Here is a 24,164-nt window from a genome sequence, read left to right on the forward strand (position 1 = left end):
ATGTATGACCAAAAGTTTGTACCAGTCCAAATAGTCAATTGTGAAGTTGGCACTGACATTATTATCTTCTTAGAATATGTGTTTACCTGCAAACTTAGGATCTTCCATCCTTCGTCTGATCTGAGATGTCAAACTCTGGATCAAAGAATATACCTTGTCACATGTCTTAATAGGATTTTTTATTATTTGCATAGATTTTATTAGAGAAATGCTGCCAGATGGTGTAAGCTGTAGGACCAGAAAAAAAAGAAATATATCAATTATAAAAGTTATACTAAGCTCTGTGGTTAGTTACCCAATGACCGAAACAATGCTATTAAAACAGCAAAATGGAAAACCTGTTCAAATTACAGTGGACCTTGTTATCTGCTGGGGTTTGGTCCAGGATCCCTCGTGGATAACAAAATCCGTGAATGCTCATGTCCCATTAAATATAATGGCAGAGTAAAATGGTGTCCCTTACATAAAATGGAAAATCAAGGTTTTGCTATTTGGAATTTATACTTTTTTGGAATATGATCAAGCCGTGGATGCCTCAATCCATGGATAAAAAAATCCACGGATAAGGAGGGCACACTGTACATAAGCTCCTTTGAAGGAAAAGGTGCTTTCAACACAATGCAAAACACTACCTAGTGCTGATAAGAGTAACTCATTAGCTGCTTTTTGTCTTCCTCACACAGCATGATATTTCATATCCCCTTTTTGAATAAATGTTTACATAGTAGGACAGAGGACAGGATCCTAGAAATAAACCAGCATTCTAATAAGCCCTGCTATAGGAACAAGACAAACACACTGCTATGGTAACATGACAAACACACATCAATTAAAAATCACATAAGGTTTTTAACAATTCATTTGAGTTGTTTGCTATTTTATCTGTAACTACAAAATCTTAAAAATAAGAATAATGTGTACTAAGTTGAATGAATTCTTTAAGCTCCTAACTAGCTATGTTGGTTAATTAAGGGCTGCCTGCATGAGTGATAAAATGCACTTCCACACCATTTTGAAAACTACCTGTTTAAATGATGCACTTGGCCAACACAGGAGGAATCTGAGACAAAGCCATGCTCCAAGGCTAAACACCACAGCAAATTAACCCCCAGTTTGCTCTAGACTGCACGCTTGTGCAAAGATGAGGGAAGAGTCTGATGTGCTGCTGGCCCCATAGCTGCCATATTTTTTTTGTCACCTGCCTACAAATCAATCACGTATGAATGGTTAGCTGCACCACTGAACACCCCATGAAGTAAAATGATAACCAACATGGTGTGTTGCCAACAATACAATGGATTTAATCATAACATTAACAAACTGGCACATTCAACAGAGGCCATGGAGGAAGGGGGGAGAGGGCTTTGTCTGGGGGGTCTCCATGCTTGTGCTGTGGCCATGTGTCATTGGGTGCACTGGCAGGCCATATAGGCAGTTGACTGCTTGTGCCATTGAGTCGGTGGTAGGAGTGGTAGGTGGGTGGGGCAAAAGAGGTGATCGGTGTCTGCTGGTGGTACATTTGTTAGCTTTTGTGCTCACATATGCTTTAAGGTGGAAGAGAAAAAAATGGGATGGTGCAACTTGTACCTGAGAATGCACCGTTTTGGCGGGTCCGTCCTTTCAGACAAAGGGGGGCAGTGTTATGGGAACTGGTGTTCTGATTAGTGGGCTTTCCCTGAAAATTGTGAAATCCCAAAGCTGGCTTTTCTCCTCCTAAATTGACTAAACAGGGAGTGAGCAAGGCAGAGCTGATGGAACACATCGAACTTTCTGCTTTCACCCTTTCCCTGCCACCAAGTTGCCTACATTAGATGTTCTTCTAGAAACATTCCCTGTTTGTTTTTGTTTTTAAAAATTCTGGTTTGCTGCCAAAATCCTGTGGTGTGATCTGCAGCACCCTTCTCGCAGCACAGCATCACACGCGCATGGGCAAACCTAGCACTTAGACCAAGTAAACTTTTCAATTTCTGGACTAAATTCTATATAAACCTTTGTAAGCCATTCCCAGACACTGTATAAATATTTGTTCTTCCTTTTCAGAAACTACATCTGTCTCCAGACAAATATCAAGGCACATAACCATTGCTATACATTTAAAAATGCACTGTGTCAATACTACCATGTTCATTTTCTTCCAAAAATCTATGGAAATTTGTTTAACTAAAACATTTTTAAAAGTTCTTTATATCTGAAAAGGCCTCAGTTTGCAGGTTGAATGCTCTAACCTTTTCATAGTCTTCAGAGGTAAAGTCTCTATCTCTCTGGAGTATTTCATTAAGACGCGCTTTCACACGATGTTGGCAGCTACTAAGAGAGTCACTATCACTGTCAAGTAGACCATTCATATTAGCACTTTTGACCATCTGGACAAGGATAGGTGTGAGCTCTCCTTCCAAAGCAAGTAATCCCTGGAAAGAATAAAGTCTTTGAATGGTGAATGAAGTAGCAGCAATGAGTCTAACTCAAAACATGCAGTCCAAATTACATATAACATCCTAAATGTAATTTTGCAATAGCTCTGAAACCATTTGTAAAAAATGCATAGCATCATGAATGTGGAGGTGATGTGGAGAAACATAGACATGGAGGGAACACTCCTCACCATCCGTTCCCATGGCTCCCATGTGCTGTAAAGTTGTTTGCAGAAATCACTTGTGCTCCCACTATGAAAGGGGGCATAACCCAAACTACAAGATGTGGGGGTCTTATCTACTGGGAAATCTCCCTTATTCAAAATGTTTGGGACCAGATGTGCTTTGGATTATTATTATTATTATTATTATTATTATTATTATTATTTCAGAATACCCATATTTGCATATACATACATATACATAATAAAATATCTTGGAGATGGGACGCAAATATAAACATAAAATTCATTTGCTTCATATATACCCTATACATATAGTTTGAAAGTAATTTTATAGAACATTTTTAATAATTTTGTGCATGAAGTAAAGTTTGTATACCCTTAATTATCAGAAAGCAAAGGAGTCACTATCTCAACCATCCATGAAAAAAAATCTTGATTTTTGGAATTTCGGGACAGGGAGAGTCAACCTGTACTTCCTTCTCTCTGTTTTGAATATCCCACAATTTATCTTAACTGGATGACCACAGAATACAATTTTATAATAGAGAGAGAAAATACATAATTTTATATATTTATATCTTTCCCCCACTAAATTTTTTCTTTAAAAAAGGCCTCAAATAATACTACAGCCCTTTAAATATTTTGTTGACCTTTTCTAGCTCTGCAATATATATTTTCAATTTTGTTGACCAGAACTATACAGAACATTTCACGTGACATTAAATAGAAATAACACTACAACTTGCCACATTGAATATTGCAGTTATTTGCACATGTAGAACAGGGACAAGACGGACAAGAGTTACAGTTTCTCTTATGAATCACCAGGCCATGCCAAAGTTACCTTCAGCATTTGATGACTAAACAATAAAGTGACAGCTTGTATACAGCAATAGATCATCCCTATTCAATGATTTCTAACAAAGTCAGTCCATACCCCAGCTACAACTTATCAAAATACCCATTGTAACTGCCATATACACTCAGCTTCATATGATGTGAGCCTTGCAATGCTTGTTGTACAGCTTGGTCAGCATGTCTACCTAATTTAGTTTACTTAACATATGGGACGTCCTTAGGACGTCCCAGTTTAAAAAGGGGGCGTCTCTTCTAGACGCTCCTACTCCTGTTATGGACTCTGTCCGTAACAAATGGTGGCGGCCGTTCCACACGGCCGCCGCCATTTTGACGTCTTGGACGCCTAGCCTCCAGACGTGTCGCAGCGGAAGTGATGCCGCGAAAGCGCGCCTTGCGCTTTGCGGCGCCACTTCTGGGGCCCAGGAAGGAGCACAATTTCCGCACTCCTTCCTCGCATCGTCCAGGAGTCCCGCAGTTTAGAAGCTGCGGCTCCCAGACGCTGCAAGCAGCGCCGGCAACAGACCGCCACAATTCGGCGGTCTGTAACGCACCCTAGACTTATTCAAAATCTTAAACAAACCTATGATTTCTCATCATAAGAATACCTAACATTCATTCTCTAAATATTATGTTTTGGAAAAATGAACATCAACTCTTAAAAGTCACAACAGGGAAAAAAGTATACACCTCTGATTTAAAAAAATGATATGGAACTCTTCATACATATTAGTATCTACCCTTTTCTATCTCACCCAGAAAGAAACAAATTATACATTTCACGTTATAGAGCAGTAGTTCCCAAAGTATGGTACCCCAGCTGTTTTGGACTCCAATTTGCAGATGCCCCAGCCAACTTCTGGTAGTTGAAGTGGAAAATATCTGAAATACCAAAGTCTAGGAAAGACTGCTATAGAGTGACTGGCTAAAAAATGAGTACATGAAACCATCTGGCCACAGATGAGAGGAGACCATGTCTGTTATAAATACAGGCCAAGAAGTTAATTCTCTATGAAAGACTAAAATATTTGTTTTTTATGTTTAACCTCCCCCCGCCCTTATACAGAAGCAGCCTTTATTCAATGTAACAGTTCCTCTCCATATACACCCCACTGTAATTTTTCATAGTACCTTTGCAAAAGCTGCTGCAGTCATTTGAACTCTTCCTTCATCAGAAGCATATATTTTGAGATCATGCCGATAAGTACTATGCAATCTAAGTAGACCACATCCAGGAAATCCAGCATAGTCTCCTACCAAAGCAAAATAACCAGTGTTATAATCTGATAGGGTAATTGTTCTTGTCTTAAAGGTACAACTTTCTATTATCAGTACAAGGGAAAAATAAGATACCTTGACCTCCTGGATACATGCACCGAAAAGCTCTTCCTAGTTCCTCTGCCTGAACTCTACCTGCAGGTGTCAGTTCTCCTCCCCATTTTAGAACTAACAGCAGAGATGGCTCTTGTTTGTGGTTATCTAGATGCAAAACAAAAGAAAAAATCATCAATATCTCTGAAAAATTATAGACCAGCTACAGTAGAGAACACTGTTTCTGCACCCTGAACAGAAAAAGTAAAGAACTGTGAAATTATTTCTGTACATCATGGCTGAATTAGACTTCTCAAGCTATATGGCAAATTGCTTTTGACACCTGGAGAATATTAAAAGCTGCTTGTTGATAAAGCATGTGGAGGAGTGAAATCTCATTCTCTCTCTCTCTCTCTAAATTTGAAAATTGACACTTATATCACAATTCTATATATGTTAGAAATAAACCCCACTGTGTCAAAGCTTAATCCCCAGTAAGTGCTTTTAAGGTTTCAGCCTTAGTATACATTAGCCCTAGGGGCAACTCGTGAGTGGGCAAAAGTATTTAATAAATAAACTTTTAACAACAAAAAATGTGCTTCTCAGTAATCAGATCCAACTCTATTTTCTTGGCAGAAGAAATGTTAGAAAACAAAATACATTCATGTTCAGATAATAGGGAGGTTAATGTTTAGCCAATAATTCCTATTAATTAACTGGCATCATGATACCTTCTTCTTCACTAGATGTTTTCGGACAACCATGAGGAAGATATGTTAGCTGAACTTTACGATTTATGCCAGAAAAATGGCCATACCTAAGGATGACAAATGCAGAGATGAAGGAGGACCATTAAAATGGACTGGTTATATATTAGCAAAATATTGCTGAAAAGATGGATATTGCAGATATTGTAATACAACAATGATTAATTATGGTTTAAGTGAATGCACATGGAATATAATTGAATGAATCAGCAGAAACATTATTTCATGCCATCTAAAAGTAGCATTTTGAAGATACAGTTTGAAAGAGGCAAGAAGAAATACTATTAATTAGTTTCCAGTCAATAAGCTCAGTTTAACACAGAATTCAAGCTCTCTTTCAGTACTTACAGAAATCTTTCAAATACTGGACTCTCCAAATTAAACACTTACATCTCCAGCACTGTCTTCAGCTGTTCAAGCTTAGATTTATTTTCTTCAATTTCAGAGTCATTGTTTTGTCCAAGCTCTATTAAGAGCTGTCTTGCAATATCAAGTACTTCCTAAAAAAAAAGAGTGACATACTGAGTAAGCAGGGTATACACACAGACTCTGCATGTGTGTGTTTATGGAGAAAAAAATAGAAAAAGAAAAATGTACCTGTAATTGCTTTGGCTTTTTCAATTTTAATTTCCCAGACTTATAACCACTGCATTTTTCAAAAAGATCAAAAAACCTTTAAAAAACACATGGAATGATTAGAAGAGCAGTGGATTACCTTACCAGATATCATTAGATACAAATCCTAATGTTCTTAATCTATTTCTAGGCTTTGGTGATGCAGAAAACAGCACAAGTAGGAATTTACCATGTATTCACTGATGCCTCCACCCTCCCTGAGATTGGTACCCACAGTATCTATTGGACAACACACACACCTCCCTTCAGCAATTTTAGGACTTTTGGCAAAAACACAATGTACAAAAATAGCAACAATATATTAAGAGAAATTATATATATATCTCCAGGAGTATATTCTAGAGGCCTCTTATTCCAACAATCAACTTGCTGGTACAACTATTACAGGCAAGTGCCCACATTACTCCATGTTATATTTTCTTTTTCTCACCAATCACCCACCTTTGATGCTTAACTTCCATTTTCATTTTTTGTTTTGGTGTCCGATCTCCATGCCGAATAACAGCAATGACACATCTAAGTTCCATCCTGCAAGTAAACAAAGGATATGATTATTAGTTTTAGTGTTTAATATTAAAAGGTATATAGTTCAATTATGCTATTGACAAAAACATACAGGTCTGGATTCTGTTGCTGGTTCTGCCTAGACACACTGAATTTCTGTGTAGACCCACTGAATTTCATTTAAACATTTTCTCTCTCTTTTTCATACCCTCTTTCATATATTACAGTTTAAAAAACAAAGTAACAAGAAACAGTTACCTTAGGAAAAACACATGCAAGGAAGCATCAGCCTATGGACTGCAAATGTTAAAAAGTTTATTTGAAAATAAATATGCTTAAAGATCTGGTATTCTGCACTTAGGGGTGCTGCCTCATCATTCCTAAAGAAACTTGGTTGTAGGCTGGACAAAGAGCTCTAGACTCCCAGCTTCCCAAAAACATCTAGAGACTCAGAACCCCATATGTATTGTGAGTAGAATGCTCAGATAGTTATGATAGGGCTTATGTTTCTTTGTAACCTCAGCTAAAAATGACTTGGAAGCTGTGTGGACTGTCCCTAAGGGGCGGCCTGCAGCTGCATTCAGCTGCACCGGATTGGGGCCATGGCAACTGCATGCTGCGGTCCTGATCTGGCTTTTCCAGGGCACAAAAAGGAGCCGCAAAAGCGATAGCCGCAGCACTCTAGCTTTAAGGTGCTCCTTTGGTGCTTCATCATGTGGAGCGGCGCTGCATTCTGTGCTCCACCACACACCGTGTGCTGCGGTGCACGGCATCACGACACCCGAGGGGTGGAGTTGGGATGTGTGTCATGTGGTTGCCATGCTTTGTAATTACTTCTGAATTAATGTCTAAAGGCAGGTGCCTTCATGTACTAGTTGAGTATCCCTTATCCCAAAAGCTCCAAAATCCAAAACTCTTTTCATGGGTGTTTGAGATAGTGACACCTTTGCTTTCTGCTGGTTCAGTGTAAACAAACATTGTTTCAAGAACAAAATTATTAAAAATATTGTATAAAATTACCTTCAGTCTATGTGTTTAAGATATATATGAAAAATAAATGAAATTCATGTTTAGACTTTGATCCCATCTCTAAGGTATCTCATTATATATATGCCTGAACTCCCAATAAATAAATAAATCTGAAATCAGAAAAACCTCCCAAGTGTATCAGATAAAGGATACTCAACCTGTATAACATATCCTTTTGCCAATGTAAGATGGCTCGTTAGAATAAATGCTTTCCTTAAAAGATCTCTTATTTTCCACTTTTACTTTAGATGTCTTTTCTTAGGTGTGCAAATAGGATTGTCATCTCCCATGGGAGAGGGAGGAAAAAGTTCTGCAGTCAGAGCTGGGGAAAGTGCATCAGAATTAGATAGATAGAATTTGGGGCGCTGCCTGTTTCACCATCCCTAAGGAAGCTCGGTTGTAGGCTAGACAAAGAAGTCCAGATTTCCAAGCAGCACCCCTCCCTGCAGAATACCATTAGATAGAATTTGGAGAGTCCTATCTCTTCTCAAGAGCAGGAAATGGGGCCAGAACCTGTGACAGGGATGGTGAGGCAAAGGCACTGAACATCTTGCCAAGGAAACCCCAAGATAGGTTTGTCTGAGGGTCACCATAAGTTGGAAGCTACTTGAAGGTACAAAACAACAATTCTGCACTTCGCTAAAGGAGAGAAACAGTGATGGCAAACTGGATGCTTTTGCCACCACTGTTGTTCCTTAGAAATCTAATCCAAAGCAGACACAGCACAATCTGGAAGACACCTGATTCAATACCAACCCTATTGGTCTCATGCAGAAGCATGAAAATCTACATTGCTCATTTTTACCAGTGGTACCAGGTATTCTTGAAGAATGTTCATAGTATATTGTACTATCTTCAGTACTACTTGCCAAGGTTACTTTGGGGATTAGGGGAAGCAGTGGAGACACAATAAGGGATACAGGAATAAGGTCTGATATCTAGGTCAGACCTTGGGAGATGTGATTGAAACTCAGATCAAATTCAAGCACATTTCAAATTGGACTGAGGGAACTCACACATTATTATCACAAACATTTGCTAGTGGAAATCAACCACAGACATTTATTCTAAACAATAAGTGAAAGAACCTCAAAAGATGAGAAAACATATCAGTTTTACAGAATATTTTACATAGTTTAGAAAAAAGAACATTTCTTTTACATTGTCCCAGATGTGGTTGGCACAATAGGAATATCTTCTGCTTCTAAAGGTATTGACCATGGGATCTGAAATTGTGGAGCTAGTTCTCGCATTACGATATTTCTAAATGAAATAAAAGACAGAATTACTTAAATAAAATATCTAAGTTAAATAGACATTTAAATAACAAACTTAAAATGATTTTGAAACACTAAATATTTTTAGCCGACTGTTTCCACTTTATGAACCAATTTTAGTTCCAAACCATTGTCAGCATTGTTGACATGTGAACCAGCATCACGTTTATTTTATTCAGTATATATCAAACCTGTTCATAATCTTTTTAAAACAATTCAGAAATACCAAAGAGAGAAAACACGTGGACAAAGATTTAGAACAGGAGCATGGAATCTGTGACTTTTCAGATGTTGTTGAAATTCAATTCTCACCATCCTTAATGATGGGCTGAGTTGAGTAAAGCTTATGGGAGTGCAGGAACAACATACAGAGGGCCTCAGATTTCCCAACTTCAATTTAGAGATTTTCAGGGTGCAAACTGTCTTGCACATAGCTAAGGTATTCTAAAGTTATCCATGCTAAAATCATATTAAAATCTATAAGATGAAATCATACAATCATTTGCCTTGTGCACGTATTGTATGACAATAAATGTAAATGGAAACTCTCTTTCAACAGAGTTTGCAGTTGGGCAGCAAATCTTATTGGAAATTACTCATTACAACAGATATGGAAATATTCCATGAAGACGATATGACATTGCAATCATCACCCCGTCACCATACCTATGTACAACAAAATTCATAATAATCTAGAGTCCCTCCTTACATCAACTGATATAGTACTGGTCTATTGTTCCTCCATCCTAGGGCCCTTCCTACGGAAGGACTTTGCACAGAAACTGCTATTAGTAGTGTGATTTGAGATAAAGATATTACATAATCTAGGGGCAGTATAACTGATAGAGTTCCAATGGTGGAAAAGCAGAATTCTGTGTATCGAGAAGGGAATCATCTCCCCTTCTCACTGCAGTCTCGTATGTACCTCAAAAGAATGTGCTAGAGAACTAGAAACCCTCTAGAGAAAGGGTGAAGAGCATGTGGCCCAAAGACACCAAACACCCCCTTTAATTTGGGGGTGTTTTCATTTTGCCCCTAAAGCCACTCCTATTGTGTTTTGCCCTCATAAGCACCCAAGCTCCTGCATACCCCAAAGGCTAAAAACTTCTCCTCACTGACTTCTGGTCAGGTGCTCCATTGCAGTCCACCAGAGGGGTGGGGGGTGCAGGAATGAAAAATGCCAGATCTCTGTAACTACTCCACCTTCTTGCCTCCAAATAATAAAGAGAAAATATAATAAATAATAAAGGGAAATAATACAGGGGTTTCCAGGGGTTTCTGGATGAAACGGATTATCTGGATCCATTTCAATCTGGCTTCAAACCTGGCTATGGCACAGAGATAGCTTTGGTTGCCTTGGTGGATGACCTACGCTGGGAACTGGACAGGGGAAGTATGTCCCTGTTGGTCCTGCTATATCCCTCAGTGGCTTTTGATACCATCAACCATGATGCTGGACCTGATCCCCTCCCCCCCACACCATTCCCTTCTCCTTTTGTGTCATGTCTTTTTAGATTGTAAGCCTGAGGGCAGGGAACCGTCTATTATCCCCTCTGTTGTAAGCTGCCCGGATTCCCAGTGATTGGGCGGCATATAAATAAATCCTATTATTATTATTATTATTTCCTTCAGAGCTGAATTTCTAGGATAGGAATTGGGGGCACTGTTATGCAGTGGTTCCAGTCTTTCTTGGAGGGGCGGACCCAGAAGATGGTGTTGGAGGACTCCTGTTTGACTCCTTGGCCACTGGCCTATGTGGGTATTGTCCCCATGTAATTTAACATCTACATGAAACTGCTGGGAGAAGTCATCCGAAGCTTTGGGGTGTGGTGTCATCAGTATGCGGATGACACCCAACTCTATCTCTTTTCCATCTGACTCCAAGGAAGCTGTCTCTGTGCTGAACCAGTGTCTGCTGTCAGTAATGGACTGGATGAGGGCAAACAAATTGAAGCTTAATCCAGACAAGATAGAGGTGCTCCTGGACAGTCATAAGGCAGATCAGGGAATTGGAGCTTTGCCTGTGCTGGATGGGGTTACACACCCCTTGCAGCTTGGGTGTGCTACTGGACTCACCTCTGAGCCTGGATGCCCAGGTCTCAGCAGTGGCCAGGAGTGCATTTGCACAGTTAAAATTAGTGCACCAGCTGCACCCATTCCTTGTGACGTCAGATCTGGATACAGTGACATATGTCTTGATTACTTCCGGTTTGGACTACTGTAACACACTGTACGTGGGGCTGTCTTTGGAAACTGTTCAGAAACTTCAGCGGGTTCAAAATGCCGTAGCCAGAATGCTGACCGGAGCCAGTTATACAGAGCATATAACTCCCATACTGAAACAGCTTCACTGGCTACTGGGTCATTTGTGAGTACAATTCAAAGTGCTAGTCATGACCTATGTGGTTTAGGTCCAGACTATTTGAGAAACCATATCTCTCCATATGAACCAGCTAGAGCCTAAAATTCATGTCCCATGGAAATTATGACATTTTGTACCACATATCAACAATGCTGTTTTATCTACATGACCAAACACTTCTCGTCCTAAATTTTGACAATGCAACAAACATCCACTAGCAAGCCTCCACAAGACAGAAAAAGCATCTCAAAATATCCATCAGTAGTGGACACTGTTCCTCTACAAAAAATGCAGTGCACTCCCAAAAAGTCCATCATAGTTAACCCAAATTAATTAGATTATTAAAATCCAAGGAAAACGTTCTATAAAGGAAAAAGGTCTGACAGGAAAAATCTCACTTTTGAAATTTATAAGTTCTTACCCAAGGATTTTAGCACAGTCGTCGTAGTATTTCATAGAGTTCTTCACAAAGCTAAACCCATTGACATCACAAACATAGGATTGTCCATTTGCACGTAACAGATCAAAGCCACAGACTGTTTGCTGTCAAATGAAAACACAGATTCAAATGTTTGCAAAGGTTTGTGTATTCATTTTCACCCTTCAGATTATCTTCTATAGTAAAAAACACTCATGTTTTACTTACAGCCTAAGAGTTCAGCAGACCACAAAGGTTTACTACAGAAATCTAAAAGGAGCCTTAGATTTTAATAACACTTCAAAAGGTTCTATATCATTCATTCATTTTTAAAGGATAAATTCATAAAATAATTTAATTATAACACAATACCAAAAAAATCCAATTCTATTTTAAGTAGCCTGTATCAGCTGAATTGGCAAAGCAATTGTAGATCTGCCACATAACATGCGATGAGATAAGACCTTGCTTCCCATTTTGTATAATATAGGCCTGTGATGGTGAACATATGGCACGCGTGCCATGGGGGGCACGCAACACGATTTCACCCAGCATGGGCCACTCCTCCTCTTTGCCTTTGCCCGGCCTCTAGCTGTCTCTCCAAGATAGCTGGAAGCCAGAAAATGGCAATGGGGAGCAGGCACGTGCCTCTGGCTCTTCCTCCCAACCTTCAGCTGTCACTCCAAGATAGCTGGAGGCTGTGAAAAGGGCAGGGGGAGGAGCAACTGGCCCATGCCAGTTGCTCCCCTACAGAGACTCTTCCCGGTCTCCAGCTGCCTCTGGAGTGACAGCTGGGGGCAGGGAAAGATCCGTGGGCCCTTCCTGATCCACAGCTGCCTCCTGAGGGACAGCTGTGGGTCAAGAAGGGTCCGTGGGGAGGAGGAACAAGCACATACCACTTCTCCCCCTCCCCACAGGCTCTGCCTGACCCCCAGCTGTATCTCAGAGACAGGTGGAAGCCAGGGAAAGGGCAGCAGCAGGAGGAGCAATAGTGCCCCACTCCTGAACCTTCCATGGCTTCTAGATGTCTCTCAGAGACAGCTGGAGGCTGGGAAAAGGACGGGGGGAGAAAGTCCTGCCCTGTAGCCCTGACTCCAGAGGGCTGAAGCCCCACCCCTGGAGGGCAGAAGTTCCGCCCCCTGGCATGCAGACCAAAAAAGATTCTCCAACACTGATATAGGCACTATTCACTTTTCTCCTTAATGCATTTTCTCGCCTAGTTATAGAAGGCAAGCAGATAACTCTATGAGAACTCAAATCTTGGGGATATCTACTTTGTTAAGCAACTTTCTGCAGCTCTTAAACAAAAGTAAGAATTCCAGAAAATAAACCATCAGTTTCAGCTGCATACTAATTTTTCGTGTTACCTTAAAAGCGAGGCATACTTTCCAAGCTATCAGTTTCTCCCTTGCATTAAGAATCACTGGATATCTGACTTCTTTTCCTTCACTATCCCTCTCCACTTTTCCATCAAGAGCAGGGGATTTACGAGCTTCTGCATGTGCATAATCTGGACCTACAGTGTAGACCTTTATTTGGAGGGAAAAAAGGAGAGAGAATAAAGAACTTTCCCCTCCCCTTCTTTTAAGTACATGGCAGTTTATTTATAGCCTGCTCCAGCTTCAAAGCCTCTGAATTTGTGTTCATTTACTTTCACCTGATAGGGAGATTAGAGATAAATTCAAAAGCACAAATCACCTCAAAACTATATTACATTTATGTTACAACTGATAATATAACTATGCTTAAAGTTTCATATTACGTCTGCAGCTGCTACTAATTTATTAAGCAGGACACGTATTTAGATGGCTTCAGGGACGTAGCCGGGGGGGGGAGAGTTCTTGGGGTCCGGACCCCCCCTTCCATTAGAAAAATGAATGTTGTGTGCTGCTGCGCCGCCCCCCCAAGCCCCATTATAATGGTGGCACCCCCCCTTCCTAAAATCCTAGCTATGTCCCTGATGGCTTACAATAATTTCAAAAGAATGTGCAATCAGCAATGCATGCCTCAAACTAAGCTCTCCTCCATGTACTGTACTCTGTGATGCAGCCTGGAATAAGTTCTTTAAAAAGACAACTCTATGATTAAAAAGATACTGCGTAATACAACCTGGGCACATCAAAATTGGATCTTTGGATAAAAACCCAGGTACTGCATGAACCATAAAAGAAATAGTTTTTTGTGGGTTTTTCAGGCTATGTGGCCATGTTCTAGAAGATTTTCTTCCTGATGTTTTGCCAGCCACAGATGCTGGCAAAACATCAGGAAAAAAATCTTCTAGAACATGGCCACATAGCCTGAAAAACCCACAAAAAACTATGGATGCCAGCCATGAAAACCTTCAACTTCACATATAAAAGAAATGATTAATTTATTTGGATTACACCATGTTTACATTGTTTATCAAAACTGCAAATGCTCAGTTTCAAATCAGATCAACTTCTCAGTACAAAGTGGACATTTACTGTGTAGATGTCCTTTATGGCTTAACTTACTAATTAAAACACAGAGAGAGAGAGAGAAAGAAGGAGAGGGGGAGAGAGGGAGAAAGAAATAACTTCTTTAGCTGCCCAACCAGGGATCCATGGTATAAAGATGGACATATTTGCCCCACAATTGATAATACAAACAGACACGGGCTATTTGGCAACAGTAAAATTTTAAACAGGATTGGAAATCATTAGGAGCAAATTCAGTCACACAAACACAAAACTTCCCAGTTTTGGAATAGCTGCTTACAGACTGCAAAGATCAACCCAAAACACTCCAATACATGGATGGTGTTAAATATGATTTTATAAATTCTTCAGATTCATACATGGAAGTCCAATTTTAAAACACAGTATTCCAGATCTGATCATATTTTTGGCAGGTGAATAAATAATAAATAATAAATAAAACTTTAATTTATATCCTGCTTTTTGTTTTGACAATCAAAGAGATGAAATCAACTGGACTTAAAACAGAGAAGCTTAAGTCACATTTATCATAATGAATTTATTCTAAATATTGGGGGCCAATCCATTTTTTGTGTGTGCAAGAAACCCTATTTAATTTGGTAGACTCTCAAAAATAAAGTGTTTTAGAATTAAAATGTCAGAATAATTCATTTTTAGGATAAGAGCATTTATTTTATTACAGATTCAGAAAACAAGAAGACAACATTTTTATTTGCATTTTACTTGAGAGCAAATAATAATTTTTAAAGAAATAGAAAAAAAAATATGTAAATCCATTACTATAATAGGAAGTTTCTTTCCCTGGAGAAAACTGAAGGTGGTACCTCAAAGTTTAAGACTTAAACTATTTCAAATGTAATAATAGCAATGCTTCAGATAGAGATAAGCATTTCATATGTAAAGCTGCTGAATTCCTAACCACTTGATTGTTCTAAATATAAACTAGTATTCAGTTGTCATACCTTCACATCAGTACCATCTGTAGGCATGAATTCCTCATAAATGTATGAACCTGTTTTCCTCACATTGCTTTCAGGGGAATAAACACTGCTTCTGCTCCCAATCTGAAACACACATTTCCCCATCAATACTGTTTTGCACTAAAACTTCTTAGCTAACCAGATAAAACAAATAAGCTTAGGAAGGTGTGAAAATGCACTAGACGACAGTAAACACGAGAAAGACCTGAAGAAGCTGTTTCCCATACGAGCTAGAATACAGTTGCCCCTCCTTATCCACGGATTTTTTATCTACGGATTCAAGTATCCACAGTTTGAAAATATTAAAAAAAGTATAAATTCCAAATAGCAAACATTGATTTTCCATTTTATATAAGGGACACCATTTTTTTCTGCCATTATATTAAATGGGACTTGAGCATCCATGGATTTTGTTATCCAGGGGGGATCCTGGAAACAAACCCCAGCGGATAATAAGGTTCCCCTGTACTTTTGTGCTTTCAACAGAATTGTATATTTAAATATAGAATTGTTTAAAAGTTTGTGTAACAAGATCTTAATTGTATATTGTTTTAATTTGTTGTAAGCCACCGTGAGTCCTGTGTTGGAAAAAATAGTATTTTTAAAACAAAAACATAATTAAACTATTGAACAATTAAATTGACCCAAGAACCTCTCTTACGCAGGTGGAGTAAGGTAAAACTGCTCAAATTAGGTTTCATTACAAGAGCAGTTAGACAAAATGTGATCCTGCCCCAAGTACGCATCCTGAAATAAATTTTTACTGTGTCATTATTTAAGGAACCATTACAGCTGGCATTACTGAAATATTCAATGATGTTTCATGTATTTTAGCTATTCTTGTTTCTTATATTCTGAACTGCATTAAACAGTTTGTTTTCTGAAAACTCAGAATACAAACTGAAATCTAATATAATATAAACTTTAAACCATTTCCCTACTTTAGTATGATTACTCAGCCCTTCTCCCAGGTTATTCACTGATCAAACATTTACAATCCCTGCAGCATCTTCTTATCTGTATCTATTTCATACTACCCACATCTATCAATTACATTATGGGAATCATCCAATAAATATCTGTAATTCTCCAATTATTGCTATATACAATATAATCTTCAGAACGGAATAAGTTAGCACTCTTTTACCTAAAACTTTTTTTCCTTCTACATTTCAGTGCCAAAAATCAAAGGATTTTCAAAAAGAAGACAATACCTTCCGAAACAGCCTCTGACTTCCTCCACCAGCAGAGGTTGGATAATAAATATACACATTGTGGTCCTCAGCACTAACAGGCTTTTCCACGAATGGCTTTTGGAAAATTTCTCCATTCACCTCTACATGATCCTCTCCTTCTATCAAGTTGCATTCTGGGAAAAGAGCATGAAGAGTGGTTTGCATTTTGGGGCACAAGTAAAGATACAGAATTGGGATGAGGAACAGCCAGATTTTGTATCTTATTTAGAAATTAGAATTAATTTAAGAAACTGTAAGACTTGCAGTGCTAAGCAATCATGAACAAGTGGTCTCTGTGCTGTGGCTACTCTGTTAAAGTAAGCACTGTAAAAACAGAAGGAGGGAAGAAAGGAAACTAAGTAAAAAGGGGGGTTGGGGTTTTTTTTTGCAACACAATGCAGGAGACAGCAAAGGAAAGATGAAAGTAGCAGAAAATGAAAAAAAACTCAGTAAAGTTTAAAAGATTAAGTCAAGGGAAAGCAGAGGAGCCTGGTGAGGCAAGGAAAACAACCAAGGAAGAGCTAGGGATCGAATGTCTCCAAAGCACGTGTGACCCCTTGCCTCACCTGGGCAACTAGAATTAACTTTTTCTTGAAGGGATCCTTCTCTGCTAACAGACAATGGAGAATTTTGTAAGTTCTTGCCTAGCATATGTATATCCCACCTTGTTCCCCAAATCCTGTCTCCAATCCATCCCCTCTTTGACTTTAGAGAAATTATTAAGCACAGATATAATCAGGTTGCATAACACTGTGAATTTTTCTGCAGGACCCACAATTTCTGTGCAAACACCCCCCCCCCCCCCCCAATATGTATATTTTTACACAGAATGATTTCCTGAAACACTTCAGGGTATATAAATTGTGATCAAAAATTTCTCAGAGATATTTTTTCCTACGAGGGATGGGGGTGGGGAGAGAACTACAGACATTATTTATCCCTTTTTTCTTATCAAATTGACAACAATTTTGTTATGATTGTTTATCTCAAAGAAGTGCTATCACATTGATTAAGTCTGCAGTTTTGATATCACACTTTGCTTACAAAGGGACTGGTCATATAAGCATTTTTTTAAAAAGTCAGACAAGTTATATATTTAGAACCACTTCTTTGGGAGTCCTTGTCTTCAGTTATCTCCTTTTTAAAACCTCTATGCTATCAAATATGGCTATGCTCTGTGTATCTCCTTTAAGGACTTCACTTTACACACAACACATTTACATCAAAATCTAGTAACTGCTTTCTGAAATAAATTTCAGTTAAATCAGTGCCTTTTTTAGTATCTAAACAAGTATGCTTAGAATTGCAATCTTAATATTTTTAAGTTACTAAATTTAGTTTTGATGTCACTCAATAAATCATTATTTCCAACACTGATTTCTATTTTCCTGTTGTTATGCACAAGTAGCTAAAACTGCATTACCTAAATACGTGATGGAAGTATCGTCAGAATTAGGAAAACCATGAAGTTTGCAGGAATATGAAAAAATGTAGTGTTTTCCAAACAAATAAATTTTATCTGAAAGAATTAGCAATCTGCCTGTTAATAAATTCAAGAAATAAAGTATGGAAATAAGTAATTTTGTGTGTAAACGTGCTTGATGGTGTGATCTTAGGTATACATATTCAGAACTGAATTCTACTGTGTTTTATGGTACCTGTGCTCTAATAAGCATGTTTAGGATTACAGCTGAAAAGTGAATATATAAAATACTGTATATAATCCCAGTTCGACTTATTTACCGGTGAGTATAATAATATGATAGCAGCTCCTTCAGATTTCCCCATGCAGTTGGCAGAGCTTTTATTTCTCTCTTGCACCAAACGGAAAGAGTCCTGGGTGGCTGACTGCTTTTAAACAAACATGCAGAGTCCCTATCCTACCCACTGTCTGGGGAATGAAGGATGAAACTAAAGCTGAAACACTGAAACAAAAAACCTCAATTAGAGTCTCTCCTGCCACACACACACACACATGAAGGAGCCTCCCATTTTACCCTCGACTTATCCACAGTTTATGGCAAAATCCATAATTTTGGCCCCCAAACCTGCCCTTGACTTATACATAAGGTTGAATTATAGTCGAGTATATAAGGTAAGTATCCAACTGTGCCACAAAACTCTTCCTAAGTTGTACCACTTCAGATATTTAGACCACCATTACCCCACAGTTTGAAGTAATTCACATCACAATGAAGTGTTGTTTGTATATAACAACCTATAGGACAACATTACATCATGGAAGTAATGCCACTAATGAAAACAAGTACCTAAACCAGAGTCCTTTCACAAGTCTTTCTAATATTTATGTACCTTGGGGATTGTTTGGATCACGGTTTAGTACTGCATAACGGGGAAGTAAAATACCTTCAGCTTCAAGAATGCTATAAACCTCTCTCCTAAAAGAAAAAAAATACACAAAATGATTGTAATAATTTAAATAATGTGCATGGAAATTGTTGTATGAAATCAAAGAACTGGCACACAATAATTATATTGTTGCGAGGACTTTACAAATTCAATATGTGCACAATTACAAACAGTGTGGTATGACAAAATGCTACAGCATTTTTGGATGGTATACCCCCCTAAGGTCAGTGGAAAGAACCATGGGAGCAGGGAGGGGAAAAGGGGATGGTAGGAGGTCTTTCAGTTGAAGTATTTGTGTGCAAGAAAGACAAGGAGAACCAGAGGTCTTTAGGACCATAGTGGGGATCAGTGTTGCATGAAACTTCTTTTCAGGGTACCTTAAAACCATAACACAGCTGCACTGATTACTTTGTGTGGTAGTGTCTTCCGCTCTTCACTTTCCCACATGAGCTCACTCCCTTAGCTATGTCTTTCCACTAGTAGCAGTGGCTGGGAAATTCCCATGTGGCTTGGGTGCAGGACATCAGTTCTATGGCTTGGAGTGGTGCCTTTTTGTGACAGAATTACTACTGAAGCAGAATCCCTGGATCTCTCCTGCACTCCACTCCTAAAGCTGGAGGCTGCTTTGTGAGTTAAGAGCTCCCAAAGCTGGAGGCTTTTGTGTCAACAGCAGACGTCTGCCTTCCTCACACTCACTGGCTCTGTGATTCTCCTGCCTGCTTCTCCTCCTCTCACGGATGGGGCCAGGCCATACCAGGAGAATGGAGAAATCCAGAAGATCCTGCCCTGGCTTCTCCTTTTCTCCCAGAAGGTGAATGAAACTCAGTGGTCAAAAAAAGGAGATGCCATGTTTGATCCATTTTCTGTCCCCATCTTCTCGTGTCTTACAAGGTACGCTAATGCTATGACCCTTTACTTCCAGAAGGCAGATGTTTATGGAGCAACAGTGGCATTGCTAGGGTGGTGGTTGTGGTGTCACTCCACTTATGGCCTAATCCAATGTGTTCCACACCCCTCATGGCCCCTAGTCACACCTCTGCTGCAAGACCAGCACAGGTGAGAGGCTTCTCAGTCACTGCTTAGCCAATACCTTGGTTGCTCTTCCCAGGGTTGCCAAGTGACAAAGGAAGCAGTAACTGAGATTGTTTTGAATGTGTAGTAGAACAGTACACCTAATATCAAGTAATATGGGAGGGGGGCTCTAAGGTTATCATCCAAAAAAAGGGGGAGGTAACCCAAAAAAGTTTAGGGACCACTATGTTACAGGATATCTTCCCTTCTAAAAGGAGTATTCCTGCAAATGATTCAAGCTGGATGTTTTTTTCCGACCAGGATTTTTCACTTCCTTCAAACCCAGATTTATATTTCCCCCTTTCTTTCCTCCATTCTTCTGTGGCTGCCACATATACTCAATCCTCATTGGTCTGTTTGCTGAAATTGGTCTATTTGCTGAATTTGTTTAACATTTTAAGGTTTTGCATACGTCAGCAAACCTCATGATCTCTGAAAGCATTTCTAATCCTTCCTCTGATTTCTCAATGGCCCTGCTCTATGACTGTCGGAAATCACCACCTGATTTCAGTATTAGGAGTGATAATCTTGATGTCCCACACTGCCATTCCCTTCTCCTTTTGTATCATGTCTTTTTAGATTGGAAGCCTGAGGGCAGGAAACTGATTAACAATTTGTAAGCTGTTTTAAGAGTATTTCTAAGGAGTGGGGTATAAATACAACAACAACAATAATAATTGGGTTTTTTTAAAGTTCTTAAGAAAGCTCAAAAGCACTTCATATATTATTGCAGTAACACTGCCATGTAAGAGTGGACAGTTTTACTATTATCATTTTTCAAAAAGGCTCTGTTATAGAGACTAGGTTCGCTGAAGGCGTTATAGCTGAAACAGAATGAGAGCTTGGAATTCACAGATAATGATCATTTTGGAATGGTGAGATGAGCAATCCATCCACTGATGGGTAATATCCGCATGCTAACTGATGACACAGGAGTCCAGGTTCTTTTTCCATTGATATCATTGTGACTCTGTCCCCTCCCTATCAATTTAATTATATAACACTGACTTGAATACTTACAAAATACTTACAAAACCCACTTAAAATAGCCCCCCTTTGGAGGGAAGGGTATGGACAGCTCCTCCTGCCATCCCAAAATGATCATTCACAGCAAGACACAATCCTTCATTCTCAGGACGACATGAAGGGACCTACCCAAGCCCCTTTTGATTCAGGTGAGAACAAGTGGCACTCTATGGCACTACCACTTGCCGCACAATTCGACCAAAGACTGCTTGTGCAGATTTGTACCTATCCAGTTTTTCATGTTTTATAAATGTGGTCGGTTCTTTCTAACTGCCACATTACATGTATCTTTCAGAGATGCTGAAACAACATATGCTGTGCTTATTGCCATTGATCTAGTGCAATGTGGCCAATCATTTTGTGGCCCTGGATTCATGAATGCAGGATGTCCTACATTTGCTACATATTCTAAAACTCTTTGCACCCTACTTAATGCTCTGTGGAGGTTATGTAAGTTCAAGTCCTGACTCTCAATTATTTCTTGATCCCATAAGACTGCTGCCCTTGCAAACATAGAGGTAACAATAGATACCCTAATTCCGCGTGGTGGTGAATCTATGCGCATGTTCTTCCTCTTCCTCCACCCTCCCATGCTTTTAGCTGCCTCTCCGGAGACAACTAAAGATCGGGAAGGGTGAGGGGAAGAAGATGAGCAGACGTGCACCTGTTCCTCCTCTTCCCCCTACCCTCCCAGGCCTTTAGCTGTCTAAGGGGAAGTCCCGCCCCTGGAAGTCCCCCCCCCCCCGCTAGGAAGTGGACTCTTGCTTAGCCAGTCGGCACATGCCACACCCAGAATTTAACTTTTTAAAATATAATCCCATCAGAAAAATGAATATAAGATTGCTTTCTTAATGATTTCTTATACTGGGGAAGACTTAAAACTCAGTGAATTTCAGAATGTCTTCAAGGAGCATTAGGTCTCCACCTGAATTTCTGGCAGCTCTAATTCAAGAGACCTGAAGTGAACAGTAAGTAATTTAACACAACTTTCATAACATGACTAGACACCATTGTATTAAATATTCAATTAAATGAGGTTTTAACATTGTATTTAACTGTTACTACTTGGATTATGAGGTCATCATGCACCCACAGATTGTTTTTACAAATAACATAAACTTAAGACCTATACTTTACTTGCAATAAGTTTAATTAAGATACAGGGACATGAGATATACATATGAACTGTTTCAAGTAAGTATTTTCCATATGTACAGCCATGAAGAACAATAACAGACACCATAAATCTTAAAGTGAAAGCAACAGGAGGAAGGCAGACACATTTAGAAAACTACCATATAGTCTCATGTCTCTAGAGTCTAGCTTTTAGAGATGGGCAAAGTTTACCTGAAGGCATATTGTATTTTACATTCTAATGCTTCCATGATGATAATTTGTGTGGAACTAGATTATTAGAATGGAAACTCAACTGACTCTGTTTTGTGATTTGATATGCTTAAAATTTGATTTAGTTAATGCTCATCACTTTGATAAGCTGAACATGTTTCTTTTCATGTACATTTCCTCTTATGTGAATATTACTTTATATGATTCAATATTGCTGCATTATAACCTTACATCAGTTTGCTTTTCTGCATGTTAACTACCATTAATTTTAATGGAAGCTACACGATCAAGTACAAATAATTAAAAATACATGAATTAGCACAAAACAAACAATGATTGGTGAAACACATACCTTTTAAAGACTGCAACCACTTATTAGTATATAAACAAATTCAGCAGTAATTTTACATATATTCTAGAGATTCCAGAGCTATTTCCTGACACTCTCGCTATAAAGCAATAACTAGGATTTCTAATGTAACGTTCATGTGTGCCACTGCATCCATAAGGCCATTCTGAGATGTTCACCACAAAGACATCCCCCACCCACCCACCCAACTTAGTCAATTGACAGATATCTTCACTGACTCATGTGGAGGGCAGTGCCATGCAACATGCAAAACACCTTCTGAAAGGAAATGAAAAAGCAATCCAGCCATACATATGGCACTCCAGCCCACTATAGGGCTCTGCTGATGGGGCAGTCCTCCTCTCTCCAATTTCTATATGCACTTGCATCATGAAAAGTAATATCTGAGATGGGTAAAAATTCTACCACTCAACAAAGACCATTTCTTGAAGCAGGGCAATAATTGTGTGGGAGCTTGCTGTTTTACAACAAAACACAATTTTTCTCCTCTATCTAAAAATGGGGAGTCCCTCTCCCCCTGTTGTGTTTTGTCATTGCAATTCCCCTTTCCCCCATGCTAAAGAATGACAAAATGATTGCATTAACTTTCATAGACTGAAATACACCGTGTAGGGTTGCCATAATTGTCCACTAAAACCCAGGACAAAATGTAGGACAAATTCTAGACCAACCTGTAGGACAACTACAGGACAAAACTCAGCCCAAAATGTAGGACATTTAAGGTCCTCCATTTTTCTTAAATGTCCTACATTTTGGACTGAGTTTTGTTCTGCAATTGTCCTACAGTTTGGTCTAGGTTTTGTTCCACATTTTGTCCCGGGTTTTAATGGACAATTATGGCAACCCTACGATGTGTTTCTCTTTTCTCTTTCTCTATTCCTCCCCATCTTTCCTTTCTGTGATTGCTCATCCTATCGTTGTTCAATATAGTTTTCCTCTCTCTGCTACCTCTTTTTTCCTAATCTTTCTTTCTGTTCCCACTTTATCTTTATCTTTTCTATGGTTTCTCCCTCTCTCTTTCCTATTTCTGCCCACCATTCCCCAGTTAACTGCTCTCTGCTTCTCAACTTCCTTGGGTTTTTTTTGTTGTTGTTGCTTCTGTTTTCTTTCTGTCTTTCTTATGTGCATGTGTTTTCTGTGCGTGAGAAAGTGACAGTGACTGAGAGATAGAAAAAAAGGACAAAAACAGGAAGACTGTATGTCTGGCCACATTAGTTACAGGAGCTATTTCTGATTGTGCTTATAGTACTTTTTAATAATGCCATGGCTCCAAAAAGATTTGGAACCTTGATCTATCATGACTGATATACTGCTACAGTCCCCTTTGTAACCAACAAATATTTGCTGAAATAAAAGAGCAGTTATTTATTCTATGATTCACAATAATATACTTGCCTGTCTTGTATGTGATACTGCATATTCAAATCATTAATAAGAAATGGATTCCTGAGTTTTGAGTAGGCAACTGCTTTGTCCAATGGAAACCCTAAGTAAAACACATTAAGGAATATTAGCTAACCAAAGAAAACCCTACATTTAACTGATCTTAAA

At 39.0% G+C, this 24,164-nt stretch overlaps 1 protein-coding gene across 13 annotated transcripts in view; it reads right to left on the bottom strand.

Moving 5' to 3' along the window:
* Positions 1–24,164, bottom strand: part of LOC149323807 (inositol hexakisphosphate and diphosphoinositol-pentakisphosphate kinase 2-like) — an 81,587-nt gene that overhangs the window by 37,464 nt on the left and 19,959 nt on the right. For 12 of the 13 annotated variants that reach the window (XM_089492608.1, XM_089492669.1, XM_089492664.1 and 9 more), the window contains exons 5-19: positions 24,009–24,099; positions 18,743–18,828; positions 16,409–16,563; positions 15,177–15,278; positions 13,123–13,284; positions 11,759–11,880; positions 8,860–8,961; positions 6,607–6,693; positions 6,127–6,202; positions 5,920–6,029; positions 5,494–5,579; positions 4,805–4,930; positions 4,583–4,704; positions 2,226–2,408; positions 87–228 (exon numbers count right to left, since the gene is read on the bottom strand). In XM_089492608.1, coding sequence (XP_089348734.1) covers positions 87–228; positions 2,226–2,408; positions 4,583–4,704; positions 4,805–4,930; positions 5,494–5,579; positions 5,920–6,029; positions 6,127–6,202; positions 6,607–6,693; positions 8,860–8,961; positions 11,759–11,880; positions 13,123–13,284; positions 15,177–15,278; positions 16,409–16,563; positions 18,743–18,828; positions 24,009–24,099 — 1,752 coding nt within the window. The remainder of the gene's footprint in view (positions 1–86; positions 229–2,225; positions 2,409–4,582; positions 4,705–4,804; positions 4,931–5,493; positions 5,580–5,919; positions 6,030–6,126; positions 6,203–6,606; positions 6,694–8,859; positions 8,962–11,758; positions 11,881–13,122; positions 13,285–15,176; positions 15,279–16,408; positions 16,564–18,742; positions 18,829–24,008; positions 24,100–24,164) is intronic. The other variant, XM_089492640.1, reaches the window with a different exon arrangement.

The sequence above is a fragment of the Sceloporus occidentalis genome, unplaced genomic scaffold (genome assembly GCF_023333645.1).
Source record: "Sceloporus occidentalis isolate IW3139 unplaced genomic scaffold, rSceOcc1.0.p SCAF_1, whole genome shotgun sequence".
Lineage (NCBI taxonomy): Eukaryota > Metazoa > Chordata > Lepidosauria > Squamata > Phrynosomatidae > Sceloporus > Sceloporus occidentalis.